Raw genomic sequence first — 14229 nt, forward strand, 5'->3', positions numbered from 1 at the left:
GTCTTGTACTTGACTCGAGTCGAGTCAAGTACAAGACACTGAAGACGACCTTACAGTTGAGGTCGAAATACGTATCTGTCAAAAGATGCAAATTCTTAGTGGAATTCAAAGGAACAGTACTTAACGCGATTTTCTTTTTTTTTATATATACAAAAAATGTTACAAGGGGGGAGGGGTGCCGGAAAATCGCAAAAAATATCTTACGTAATTAATGAACAGCTGCTTGAAATGCTTTGAAACGCTTTCAAACGCCCTGAAACGCCTCTAAATCATTATAAAACCACCGTAAAATTTATCTGAGAGCCTCTGAAGCCCCCCAAAACCCCTGTGAAACCTCCTGAAACGCATTGAAACGCCTTGAAACGCTATGAAACGCCACTGAAACCTCCATGAAAACTCTGTGAAATCCACCTGTGAGCCTCTGAAACCCCCAAAGGCCTCCTAAGGCCTCCTAAACGCTTTGAAACGCCTCTACAACCCCTTTTTAAAATCTGCGTGAAAGTCACCTGAGAGCCTCTGAAGCCCCCTAAAACTCCTGTGAAACCTCCTGAAACGCCTTGTTGAGACGACCGCCATATCGGCAACCCGGCGCACGGAGCCTTCACTGTTAGACAGCTAGAGTATATTACAATAGCGCTGTGAACCTGACACATCTCTGCGTCAGGGACAGTAAGCTACATGTAGGTAGATATAGATGTGCATTTAGCAATTGTCAACAATTACGTAGCAGTTTTGATGATAGATCTGAATTAAAAGGGCAAATGAATTTCCTCGAAAGATTTATACAACTAATGATTAAATATTAAGTAAGTTGTTAAAATCCCACTTATTTAAGGTTTACGGTACAAATTGTGTTTACTCTACAGGAATCCTATTCAGTACGGTTATTAATTAACCTATATTTACATTATTTCACGAAGTGAATTCTAGAAGAATACGGTGGGTTTGATGATAATGATTTGCTTAAGATTGACTATATCACTATAATTATCCCAGCAGAATTATTTAACTATCCCGATCGAAAGGTGTTCAGTGAATACGCAAGTTGAAGGGCGCACTGTTAATGTAAGCTGTAGATTAAAACTGTATTTTGTGTTTCTGATACAATCTTTACTTTTAGCTTGAAGCGATTCCCAATAAATTCGACTATCAAGACAGTGCGTTGATTTGTTAAACCGTAACAAATCTTCAAGATTAACAACAATGACCACTGAAAAGCCTTCCGTTGCATCGATGGACCTCGAACGATCCGAGATTTATACCTGTGCCGCTTGTGAGAACACAGATGTAGCAGATGATTTGGTAGCATGCGACAAGTGTGACAAATGGTGGCATTTTACCTGTGCCGGCGTAAATGAGTCCATCTCGAGTCGAGATTGGATCTGTCCCAGATGTCGCACACCATCGATTCCGCCTTCAGAGAGGTCGACGACTTCCAGCCGACGAGCAGATTTGCAACGCAAACGCCTGGCTGATCAGCAGGAGCTAGAGAAGAAGGAACTGGAATTAGAAAGAAGGCAGCTGGAGATGCAGAAGAAACATTCGCAGCAAATGTACGAGTTGGAGGAGTCACTGGCAGGAGACGATGGGGACAACCGGAGCGTAAGAAGCCGTGTGAATGAGATTGAAGCTCGTGAAAAACAGGTTGAAGCGTGGGTTCAACAGTACGCCACCGCCGGATTAGCTTCCACCGTACAACCAGCCGGATGTGCCCCTCTGCACCACCAGCTACCCCAAAGTAGTGACATCAACATTGCGACAAAGAACGACGGTGATGGCCACAATCCGTCGCATAAGGTACCCGTTATTTCCGTCCCAGTCGGCGATGCCAACAAGTCGTCAGCAGACATCCCCATATTACAGTCCCTTCGACACCAGCTGGCAGAGTGCGAGCAACAGCCTGTATCAGCAGAACAACTGCTGAACCTGGAAGCTCAGTTGCGAAAGTGTAGAATGCGGCTCTTGCATCAAGAAGAGGGCGCTTATGGTGGCGATTCTATAACAAATCCACAAGATCGCGAACGATCCAGCGAAGGCGCTATACCAAAGGTCGTTACGAATGTCTGTGACATTGTGGGACTACCGAAGAGTCAGGTTCCTTCTGTAGCACACAGTCAAACTAAATTGACTGGGAAACCAAACCCAGATCAGAGGCAGAGTAGGATTGAACATCTCCAACAAGATTCTTTAACTGGTAAAAGCAGGTCTGGCCCGCGAATCCGTTTCGCATCCAAGCATATTCCCCTGGGACCACCGTTGGTCGAATCAACGATAAACGAGCAGACGCGACTCAGACACGCGCACTCAAATTCCCCGGTGTTTAATATGGTGCGGGAAACAGATTTAAATTTCCAGTTGGGCACCCCTGCAGCCACCGAATCTGAACTTGTAAATTGTCGTTCAAACCCCCATGTGAGTCCAGCAATACCTGGACCATCTGGAAGTGTTCGTAGAGATGCAGGATACGTCGACAATTCATTCGGATTGCGCATGTCTGATGCGGAATGTAATTCACAATGGCACAATTCCGCACCTCCTCCTCCTCCTCCTCCTCAAGTAGACTACGGCCGCACTGGCAGCTTTTCCCGGTGTTCAGAGCTGCATCCCATGCAGAATAATTTGCAACGTCCTTCTCAAGAGCAACTGGCAGCAAGGCAAGTCTTACCCCGAGATTTGCCGGAGTTTTCGGGTGATCCAGAGGAGTGGCCTATATTTTATAGCAGTTTCCACAACTCCACGGCGGCATGCGGATTCAACAATGTTGAAAATCTTGCTCGTTTGCAACGATGCCTGAAAGGCAACGCGCTGAAGTCGGTTCGATACTATTTGCTATCGCCCGATTCAGTACCGAACGTACTGGAGACGCTTCGGACCCTGTATGGTCGTCCGGAGATCATCATCAACAAGTTGATCCAAAATGTACGCGAAACGCCGGCACCGAAACCAGAGAAGTTGGATTCGCTGATCGATTTTGGGATTTCGATTAGAAATCTGGTTCAACATCTTATCGCGGCGGGTCAGCAAGCACACCTATCGAACCCAGCTCTTCTGCAGGAACTGGTCGAAAAGCTTCCGGCCAACGTGAAGCTACAATGGGCGCAACATTTAATGCTTCAGCCCGAGGCGAGTTTGCGTACCTTTAGCGATTTCATGGGAACGATGGTTGAATCGGTAAGCAAGGTGGTAATCTATACTTCCGGCCAACACGCTAGAAGCGAAAAGTCTCGCAACAAGGATAGAAGCTTCGTCAACGCACACTCCGAGAACAAAACAACTCCGGTCCGGTCTTCTACCAATCAAGTGAAGGAAAAGTCTGTAGATGAGAAGCCGTGCCTGTTTTGCGGAAAAGCAGGACACCGTTTGAAGAGCTGTACAAAATTTCAGCAACTCTCGGTAGAAGATCGCTGGAAAAATGTCCAAACGTTGAAAGTTTGCCGTAGCTGCCTCAACCCTCACGGCCGCCGCATATGTAGAGTCTCTAGTCGATGTGGAATCAACGGCTGTGATTTCCGCCATCACCAATTGCTCCACGGTAAACCTGAAGAAGCGGTCAAACCGACTGTATCATCGACAGAAAACCATGTGCATCACCACTGCGGACAGTCGATTCTATTCCGAATCGTTCCAGTAACGCTCTATGGGAAATCCAAGACTGTCACCGTTTTCGCTTTCTTGGATGAAGGCTCTTCATCGACATTGATCGAGCAAAGTCTGGCTCGAGAACTGGAAATAGAAGGACCGACAGTCCCATTATGCCTGAGGTGGACCGCTAACATGACGAGGACGGAAGACGAGTCACAGATCGTCTCACTCGAAGTGTCGGAAATGGGTCAGAATAAGCGGTTCCAGCTAATGAACGTGCGCACCGTAGACTGCTTGAATTTGCCGTCACAAACTCTGCGATTCACCGAACTACAACAAGATCACCCACACCTGAAGGGCCTGCCTGTTCGAAGCTACGAGGACGTCACACCGAAGCTGTTAGTTGGCCTGCGAAACCTACAACTGGCTGTTCCTCTGAAGATCAAGGAAGGAAACAGCGGGATTGTAGCAGCAAGGACTCGCTTAGGATGGTGCATATATGGAAGCCTGGACAAATCAGAAAACACGGATGAATATAGTTATCATGTGTGCGAGTGTGAAGCTGAGGTCAAACTGGATCGCCTGATGCAGAACTATTTCAACGCCGAAGATTGTGCGGTCGGCTGCCAGGAAACATTAGAGTCTAATGAAGAAGTGAGGGCTAGAAGAACCATGGAGGAAACGACCCGTCGAATGGGTGATCGGTTCAAAACTGGTCTGCTGTGGAGATCCGATTTTGTAGAACTGCCGGACAGCTACCCCATGGCCCTGCGGCGATTGGAGTGCCTCGAGAGGCGAATGGCCCGGGACCCACTCCTTAAGGAAAATATCCACCAACAAATTAATGAGTACCAGGAAAAAGGATATGCTCATCGGGCTACCAAGGACGAACTCGCGAAAGCCGATCCCAGAAGAATTTGGTATCTGCCATTAGGCGCTGTTTGTAACCCAAAAAAACCTGGAAAGGTCCGTTTGATATGGGACGCGGCCGCAAAGGTCGATGGAGTTTGTCTGAACTCTGCTCTATTTCCTGGACCAGACCTCCTGGTACCACTACCTTCCGTGCAGTTCCGCTTTCGACAATATCCGGTGGCAGTGAGCAGTGACATCAAGGAGATGTTCCACCAAGTGAGAGTCATTGAACGAGACCGTCCGTCACAATGTTTCCTGTTCCGTGATAGCCCGAATGACGAGCCCGGTGTATTCATGATGGACGTCCTCACCTTCGGAGCTACCAGCTCCCCGTCATCCGCTCAATTCGTAAAGAACCGCAATGCAGAGGAGTTTTCCAAACAGTATCCACGGGCGTCAGAGGCGATTTGCAAATGCCACTATGTGGATGACTACCTCGATAGCTTTGAGTCGATCGAAGAGGCAAAATCTGTAGCAGGGGAAGTCCGGTGGATTCACTCAAAAGGCGGATTTGAATTGCGACATTGGGTCTCCAATCAGCCAGCCATTCTGGAATACCTAGGAGAACCGCCTAAGCAAGACATCAAAGATCTTGGGCTGAAAACCGATTCAGAACGCGTTTTGGGAATGCTATGGCATACGAAGGAGGATGTTCTACAGTTTTCCATGACGTTCCGTGAGGAAATCGGAACGCTAATCGACAACGGAGCAAGGCCAACGAAACGCCAAGTGCTAAAGTGCATCATGAGCCTATTCGATCCCTTGGGGCTGCTGGCCTGTGTCCTGGTGCACGGGAAGATAATGATGCAGGACATCTGGAGAAGTGCTATTAAGTGGGATGAATGCATCGACGATCAAATCTACGAGAAATGGACGAGGTGGATTGAGTTGCTGATGGACGTTGTCGAAGTTCGAGTACCGCGCTGCTACTTTGATGGAGCAAGTACCGACCTCTACGATACTTTGGATGCTCACATTTTCGTGGATGCGAGCGAAGCGGCATACTCTGCTTTGGTATATTTTCGCGTCGTCGGATCGGAGGGAACAACCAAGTGCGCTCTGGTATCTGCGAAAACAAAGGTCGCGCCGCTCAAATACGTATCAATCCCTCGTTTAGAACTGATGGCAGCGGTTCTAGGAGTTCGACTTCTCACATTCGTCCGTGAAAATCACACCGTCAAGATCAATCGTTGCGTCTACTGGTCAGACTCCGAGGTAACTTTGGCATGGATTCGGTCGGAACATCGACGGTATCGCCCATTCGTAGCATGCCGAGTTGGAGAAATTCTGTCAACGACTCGTGTTCAAGAGTGGAGATACGTCCCAAGCAAACTCAACGTCGCTGATGATGCCACGAAATGGGGCGGTAAACCGTGCCTAAAAGCATCTGGCCGCTGGTTCTGTGGTCCACCGTTTTTGCAGCAGTCCGAGGGGCACTGGCCTAAACAGAAGTACATCATATCAACAGATGAGGAGCTCAGAGCGTGTTTCTTGCATAAAGAACAGCCAGTTTTACAAAACGTAATCTGTTTCGAACGGTTCTCCAAATGGAACCGCCTTTTGCGAGCGACGGCCTATGTTATCCGATTCATAACAAAATTGAAACGCAAAGTATTCGACGAAAATTATTGTAGCCTGAACCTAAACCAAGAAGAATTACAGGCTGCGGAAACCCTGATCTGGAAACTGGTTCAAATGGAATCGTATCGCGATGAAGTAGCAATTTTTTCGAAGAATAACAAGTCATCGAACAAAAGGCAACTGAAACTCGAGAGGACAAGCCAACTATGGAACCTATCACCGATTATGGACGACAAGGGTGTTCTTCGAGTTGATGGCCGCATTGCCGCGGCGAAAGTCTTGTCGGTCGACGTCAAGTTCCCCGTTATACTACCGAGGAAACACCGTGTTTCGTATCTGCTTCTCGACGATTATCACCGGAGACTTCTACATGGAAACTTTGAAACCGTAGTCAACGAAGTGCGTCAACGTTTCCATGTATCGCGACTACGAACAACAGCTCGGAGCGTAATCAGCCGCTGCCAATGGTGCAGAGTGTACAAAGCTCGTCCGATTGTTCCAATGATGGGACCACTTCCAGCTGCTCGTCTATCGGCAGGTATTCGCCCGTTTAGCTACGTTGGTATCGACTATTTTGGGCCAATCCTGGTCAAAGTAGGGCGCGCAACTTCAAAACGATGGATTTGCTTGATAACGTGTTTAACAATACGTGCCGTACACGTTGAGATAGCGTACGACCTGTCGACCAAGTCGTGTATTGCCTGCATTCGCCGCTTCGTTTGTCGACGAGGAGCACCTGTGGAAATACATTCCGATAACGGTCGGAATTTCATCGGCGCGGATCGTGTGTTACGAAGCCAAATCAAAGACATCGAGCAGAAAGCAGCGACAACTTTTACAAATACGGAGACGAAGTGGTTGTTCATTCCGCCTTCTGCTCCCCATATGGGAGGATCGTGGGAGCGTTTGGTACGCTCCATAAAGAACGCTATGACCAGCCTTCCCCAAGACGACAAGCTGGACGATGAAGGTTTGCAGACGTTGATCGTTGAAGCAGAAGCGATCGTGAACTCGCGTCCGCTAACATACTTACCGTTGGACTCAGTGGAACAAGAGGCGTTAACGCCAAATCATTTCATCCTTGGCAGTTCAACAGGAGTGAAACAGCCTATGGTGGAGATGGAAGCTTCAGCGAGAGCCGTTCGAACATCATGGGAACAGATTCAGATACAGATTGACCATTTCTGGAGGCGTTGGGTACTAGAGTACTTACCGACGCTGACGAGACGTGTGAAGTGGCTTCAGGATACAAAGCCAGTGCAGCCGGGAGACTTAGTCATCGTGATAGATGAAACTAGAAGGAATGGTTGGCTACGCGGACGCGTCCTGGACGTTACGGTCGGTAGAGATGGTAGGGTTCGGCAGGTATTAGTACAAACAGCTGGAGGATTATTCAGACGGCCGGTATCCAAACTGGCGGTGCTGAACGTAGATGATCATGGCGAAGAGGATCCTACTGATCCTCACGGGGAGGGGGATGTTGAGACGACCGCCATATCGGCAACCCGGCGCACGGAGCCTTCACTGTTAGACAGCTAGAGTATATTACAATAGCGCTGTGAACCTGACACATCTCTGCGTCAGGGACAGTAAGCTACATGTAGGTAGATATAGATGTGCATTTAGCAATTGTCAACAATTACGTAGCAGTTTTGATGATAGATCTGAATTAAAAGGGCAAATGAATTTCCTCGAAAGATTTATACAACTAATGATTAAATATTAAGTAAGTTGTTAAAATCCCACTTATTTAAGGTTTACGGTACAAATTGTGTTTACTCTACAGGAATCCTATTCAGTACGGTTATTAATTAACCTATATTTACATTATTTCACGAAGTGAATTCTAGAAGAATACGGTGGGTTTGATGATAATGATTTGCTTAAGATTGACTATATCACTATAATTATCCCAGCAGAATTATTTAACTATCCCGATCGAAAGGTGTTCAGTGAATACGCAAGTTGAAGGGCGCACTGTTAATGTAAGCTGTAGATTAAAACTGTATTTTGTGTTTCTGATACAATCTTTACTTTTAGCTTGAAGCGATTCCCAATAAATTCGACTATCAAGACAGTGCGTTGATTTGTTAAACCGTAACAGCCTTTAAACGCTTTGAAATACCTTGAAACGCTTTGAAACTTCAATGAAACATACGAGAAATTCACCTGCGAGCCTCTGAAGCCCCGTCAAGTTCATCAGAAACCTTCTGAAATGCCATGAAACGCCCTCAAACGCTTTGAAACGCCTCTGAAACTTCCATGAAACCTCAGTGAAATTCATCTGCGAGCTTCTGAAGCCTCCTTAAGCCCTTCTTAAACAACCTGAAACGCCCTGAAACGCATTAAAACGTCATAAAACGCTTTGAAACGCCTCTAAACCCCCTATTAAACCTCCGTCAAATTCACCTGCGACCCTCTAAAGGCATCCTTAAACCACTTGAAACCTCCTGAAAGGCCATGAAACGCCCTGAAACGCATTGCAACACATTGAAACGCTTCAAAACGCATCTGAAACCCCCATGAAACCTCCGTGAAACTCACCTGAGAGTTTCTGAAGCACCACAAAACCTCTCCGAAACCTCCTGAAACGACTTGAAACACAAATGATATCGAAGAACGTAATAAATGAACCTTCCCTAGGAGAATAAGGAATAAAAACAGGAGTCGAAGGGGTCGGCATTGTGCAAGGATATGACAAACTACTGACGGGAGCCACAGAGCTCTGTAAAAGCGTAGGTTTAACGAATTGGAAGTGGTGCACAGCATGTAACACCTCCCCTTCGAAGTAATACCGCATGGTGGGGAATCTTAGGCGGTTGGTGAACTAGGAGAGTGTTTTTTTTTCGTGGATAGGCACTCATGCGAATCCCATACAGCGTCTTTAGAAGATTTGTACAAAAAAGGGGTATCCAGAGTGTTTCTCAAGGGCGATATGAGGCTCTCGAGGCACTTCAAGAGGTCTAAGAGGGTTTCAGGGGAACCCAGGGGGTTTCAGGGATGTCTTACGTGTTTTCAGGGATGTCTTACGTGTTTTCAGGGGGTCCCATGGGTATCCCTGGGGTGATTCAGGAGGTCTCAGGGGGTCCAAGAAGGTTTCCTGGAAGTACCTTGAGGACTAAAAGGCACTTAACGGAGTCTTAAGGGGTTTCAGGGCTTCTCTTGGGACGTTCCTGGGGGTCTCACGAGGTTTCATGGATATTACAGGGATCTCTTGGGCGCTTCAAACGGTTTCAGGGGTGCACGTTGGGATCTCAGGTGGTACCGTGATTTTGGGTGAAATTGATCACTTTTCGCAGTTTTTGGCGAATAATTTTTGAATACTTATCGATATGGTTAAATTCAATGCTTTAAAACAAGTACGACCATGGTTTTCATCAGTCAAAGAGATTGAAAATTCTACTGCAAATCATTTTATTACAAAAAAATCATTTGGAATAAAAAATCAAAAAATTTACTTTCGGAGTGAAATTGATCAGTCAGTGTTGTTGTAAGTGCTGAACATATTTTTTCCACCTAAATTAACTACCCCGGAATGCGAAAAGCTACGCAAAACTTATACAAGTTTACAAAATTTTTAATTATTTAAGTTTGAAGCTTAATAAATCTTAAGAAAACGCCTGAAAGTATAAAATTTCCATACTAAATATGTTATAACTTTAAAAAAAGTACAACTTTATACATAAATTTCAATATTTATAGAACTTTTGATGACGAAATCGGGTTCAGCGAATACTTGGCAGCTAGAAACAAAAATTCAAATATTCATTACATGTGCGATACAGTTACGGTATCAAAAGTTTGAAAGTTTCTTTGAAGTTCGCCTAACACGCAGTTTCGGAAAATATTGAATTTCATACAGAAATATGTGTCTAATTGGCTGTAAAACATGTAAACTCATCATTGAATAACACTTGAGCCAGATGATGAACATTTTTTACAAATTATTTTAAGTTTGAAGCGTTATATTTAACAAATAAAAGTGGCCCTCACGTCGATCAATTTCAACCCACTGATCAATTTCACCCGAAATCACGGTACCTGGAGGTCTAAGGGGAGTTTAAAGGAGGGTCCAGGGAGTTTGTGGAGCGCCTCAGGGAGTTTCAGGAGCTACAAGATGGTCTCAAGAGCGTGTAAGCGGTCACAGGGGTGTTTCAAGGGGTACCTGAAAATCATATGATTGGGTGTTTCATGGGCTTTTAGGGGGTACCAGGAGGTCTTAGGGACGCTACAGTGGTCTCCGGGGCTAGAGGTTTCTAGTGCATGGGAATTTTAGGTAGGGACTTGAAGTCTCAGAGGCGCTTTAGAATGTCGGGCATTTTAAGGGGTCCCAGGGATTTTAATGGGGGTACCTGGAGGTCTTAAAAACGTTTCAAGGGGCAGGGAATTCCAAGAGGTGTTCAAGGGTCTCAGAAGGTCTTGGGAGTTTCATATGATTTCGGGGCGTTCCAAAAAGTGTTTGGGCGCTTCATGTGTCGGGGAGATCCAAGAGTTCTCAAGGGTATTGGCCCTGAGAACCCTAAAACCTTTTTCAAAGCACTCCTGAGACACTTGAAACTTTTGAGATCTTCCTACAAAACCCTCTGAAACTTTCTCCAGAACAGAACAGTCATCCCCAGAAAATACTTCAAAACTCCAATGAAACCTCCGTGAAATCCTTTGATACCTAACTGAAAACTCTTTGAGCCTCGTTGCATCCTTAATCTTCCCCCGGTCACAACACTCTGGAACTCAATTGTAACCTGTAAGACACCCCAAAAACACTGCTAAACCCATCCTGAAATCTCCATGAACTCACTAAAGTACACCTAAAACCACCTGAAAACCCTCTGCAACCATAATAAGCCTTCTCGTTATTCCTTTGAAATCGCTTTAAATGCTCTTGAAACCACACATGACCTCTCATTGGAATCACCTGGATCCTATCATTATTTCCTTAATTATCACCTCCATTGGCTCCACTCCATTACATACTCCGTTGGCTCATCTTAAACTCTCCTAACACTCCCCTGAATACCCTTTGAAATTCGTTTTGAAGTCCAATGGAGGGCATTCAACAGAATGAAATTAAGGATACCTGGTGGCGACGACGAACTGAAGTAATTGGTAGATGTTGTTCAGCAATCATGTCAAGCCCCTTTTCCATGAAGGTAATGGTTTTCGGATTGCTACAAAACAATATTCAATTGTTTTAAAACATCTTTATTTTACCTAAACAAACCCCCCAAGTCCCTTTACCAAATCGGAATGGGCGACGAGCCTCCCAGAGGAATATCCTGCCGGTCGAACTGCTGCCTAATCCACGGCAAGTAATAGCGAACCTGCGTGTATACACCCGGATTGTTGGCCTGACCGCATCCAAAACCGGTAGACAAGAGTCCCGCCAGTCGGCCGTCGCAGAACAGTCCCGTGCCCATGTTGCTCGCGCAGACTCCCGGTCCGGTTCCGGTGACTCCGGCGCATACCATCGTCTCTTCGATGCGGCCCAAGTTCAGTGCCAGTGCGTTGCAGGTGTCCCGGTTCAGGATTGGAGCGTTGATGAACTGCTGTAGAGGGTTGGTGGTGGCGTTATTCCATCCGGCCGCCTGGCACGCCATTCCGTCGAAAGGAACCTCATCTCCCAGCATGGCAAAGGCAATGTTCGGAGTGGCAACCATCGGAGGAATGAAGCTGGATGTGGTTCGAAGCACGGCCAGATTGTTGGCGAACGTAAACGGATTGTACTGCGGGTGGACGTACACGGCGGAGACTCCGATGCGCGGAGCGGCCAAGTTCAGCTGCAGTGCGCCGGACATAACGGTGACCTGGTTCGGGAAGAGAAGGGTGTTTTGCGCCGTGAGGACACAACGGGCCGCCGTCAGGACATGGTTTTCGTTGAGAATGATGCCACCGCAGAAGGCATTGTTCGGCGTGGGAACGCCAACGGCTACCACCGAGGGAAACTGCCCCAGAACGGCGTTGGTTCCTCCGCTGATGAACGGCTCAAACGGGTCGTATTCCTCATCGGTTAGCCGGTAACCGTTTGCGAGGGAAAACGCTGCGGAATGAAAATGTTAGGAACACAGGCGTTGGTGAAGGCGAAAGAAGACTTACCGATCAGCAAAACTGCAATCGTGGACTTCATTCTGGCAGAGTGCGAAGCATACTGAGTGGATGGATGCAGCGATACTACCGAGGCAGACGCGCTATCTCAAAGCCGGGATTAGCGGTCATTCATTTTCGGGGATTTTGATCAGATTCCGAGCAATGTGTCAACGGGCGTGTGGTGAAATCAGTATCAAATCAGTGCAAGCGATAAGATAAGGTCGCTGAATTCGGAAGCAAAGTCGTGCAGCTCACTTGCCAATACTGGCAGTATCTGATTGTTTCCCGAGTCGGTAGGGCTGAGAAATGAAACTGTTACTTGTTCTGTCGGTGGTGGCCGCTGGTAAGATACGAAGTGATGTGGAATGGTGATTGAGGTTTCGATAATTGGCTTTACTTTTCCGCAGTTGCCTTCGCCAGCGAAGATGCAGCACCTCGTTTGAGCGGCGGTACAATTGCTGTTCCGGGACAATTTCCTGCAGCGGTCAGCATCGATTCTCCTTACAACCTACACTGCGGTGGAACCATCTTGAACCGTCAGCATGTCCTGACTGCGGGCTCGTGCGTCATGCACCCAACCTCCTTCACCCTGATCAACCCGTTCTGGCTACGTGTCATCGCTGGTGATGTTAATATTGTACCTGCTTCGATCCGACGAGAAGTTCGCAATGTGACGCATCTCTTCGTGCACCCGAACTACAACCGATTGACCGGTAACAACGATCTGGCAGTGATTCGAGTCAACACCATGTTCCCCGAATTCCACAACACCATCGATCCAGCACTGATCAACGCCCGTATCCTTCCGGATAACACCCAGTGTCAGTTCGCTGGCTGGGGTGCGGCCACCAATGCTGTCAATGCTCCGCTGAACCCCGCTCAGCGATTTGTCGTCGCCCCGATTCTTCCGACGGCCCAGTGTAACGCAGCCAATGTCCACGCAAACCGTGTCCTTTCGACGATGTTGTGCGCTGGGTCGATCACAGCCAACGCCAACACCGTGTGCGTGGGTAACATCGGAGGCGGCTTGTATTGCAATGGGGAGCTGACCGGAGTGCTTTCGTTTGGTATTACGTGCGCCGCTGCCAACAATCCAGGAGTCTACATCGATGTCAGACAGTACCGCGCCTGGATCGACAGCCAGTTCACGCGTACCGATAACCCCGCCCCTGGATGGGTTCCGAACCCGTTGTAAGTTAGGTGTGAGCAAGTGTTTGAATAAAGTTTATTTACGATAAAGATGGTGGTTTTAATGACACCATGACTGTTGGGCCAACAGTGTTGGCAATATAGAAAGAAAATCCAAATTTTGTGAATAGGCGGTTTATTGGCGTGTTGAAAAATTGATGTAGGAGGTAATATGCGTTAGGTGAGGTTATGTGAATACTTCTATAACATACATACGGTCGTGATTTTCTCATTATTGCACAACTAATGAATCGCAAGAATTTGCAGAATTAGCTAGCTAATTCGATCGTAGAAACCTTAATAAGTTGAAGAGTCAGCATGAGCATTAGGCTGCGGTTTATTTTTCAAAAGTTGTTGAAACCTGGAATTCGTTAGCTCTTCTGGATCCAAATGACACAAATAGAGAAACCTCTGAGTTTAAGCCAAAAATATTGAGATTTAGAGGTCGCGTAATCGATTCAAAGTTAAATTTTCGAGTAACAAGAAGGTGTTTTCACTTCAAGTGCCATAACGATCTCAATTTTCAACCAATTTTCAAACTTTTTTTTTATGAATTTGTCACAAAGTCAATTTCGAATAAACTCGCAGTGCATAGAAATTTTCCAAAGTCACGCAAAATATGAGTTTTTAAAGATTAAGTTTTTTTTCTTTTTTTTGCAAAAATTTTCAACTTTAGAGTCCTATAACTTTTTAACCGTTTGACTAACTTCAAATTTTTTAGCTTGCTTTTGTAGATATTTTTGTTGCCTAAGAATGCTGTGAATAAACTGTACCTTTGAAAAATCGTTTCAAAATGGATAAATACCTAAAACCGTTCAAAGCACGTATTTTATTTAAAAAATCAGAATTTTGGCAAAATTTTAATTGTTGTTATGCTTAGTT

General features: G+C 46.3%; 3 protein-coding genes across 3 annotated transcripts; 2 read left to right on the forward strand and 1 right to left on the reverse strand.

Annotated features, from left to right (window-relative positions):
- Nucleotides 1-1203: 1203 nt before the first annotated feature.
- LOC134289034 (uncharacterized) lies at nucleotides 1204-7614 on the forward strand. The gene has a single exon (XM_062855029.1). The coding sequence runs from the start codon at nucleotides 1204-1206 to the stop codon at nucleotides 7612-7614; it is 6411 nt and encodes a 2136-aa protein (XP_062711013.1).
- Nucleotides 7615-11261: 3647 nt separating this feature from the next.
- Nucleotides 11262-12324, reverse strand: LOC109414068 (trypsin-like). Its single transcript, XM_019687805.3, has 2 exons — nucleotides 12169-12324; nucleotides 11262-12112 (listed from the first exon to the last, which is right to left on the reverse strand). Exons 1-2 carry the CDS (start codon nucleotides 12197-12199, stop codon nucleotides 11310-11312), a joined length of 834 nt encoding a protein of 277 aa, XP_019543350.3. The 5' UTR covers nucleotides 12200-12324; the 3' UTR covers nucleotides 11262-11309.
- Nucleotides 12325-12348: 24 nt separating this feature from the next.
- LOC115258016 (serine protease 1-like) lies at nucleotides 12349-13398 on the forward strand. Its single transcript, XM_029858011.2, has 2 exons — nucleotides 12349-12502; nucleotides 12567-13398. The coding sequence occupies exons 1-2, from the start codon at nucleotides 12466-12468 to the stop codon at nucleotides 13352-13354; spliced, it is 825 nt and encodes a 274-aa protein (XP_029713871.2). The 5' UTR covers nucleotides 12349-12465; the 3' UTR covers nucleotides 13355-13398.
- Nucleotides 13399-14229: the final 831 nt, after the last annotated feature.

Source organism: Aedes albopictus, chromosome 1 (assembly GCF_035046485.1).
Source record: "Aedes albopictus strain Foshan chromosome 1, AalbF5, whole genome shotgun sequence".
Lineage (NCBI taxonomy): Eukaryota > Metazoa > Arthropoda > Insecta > Diptera > Culicidae > Aedes > Aedes albopictus.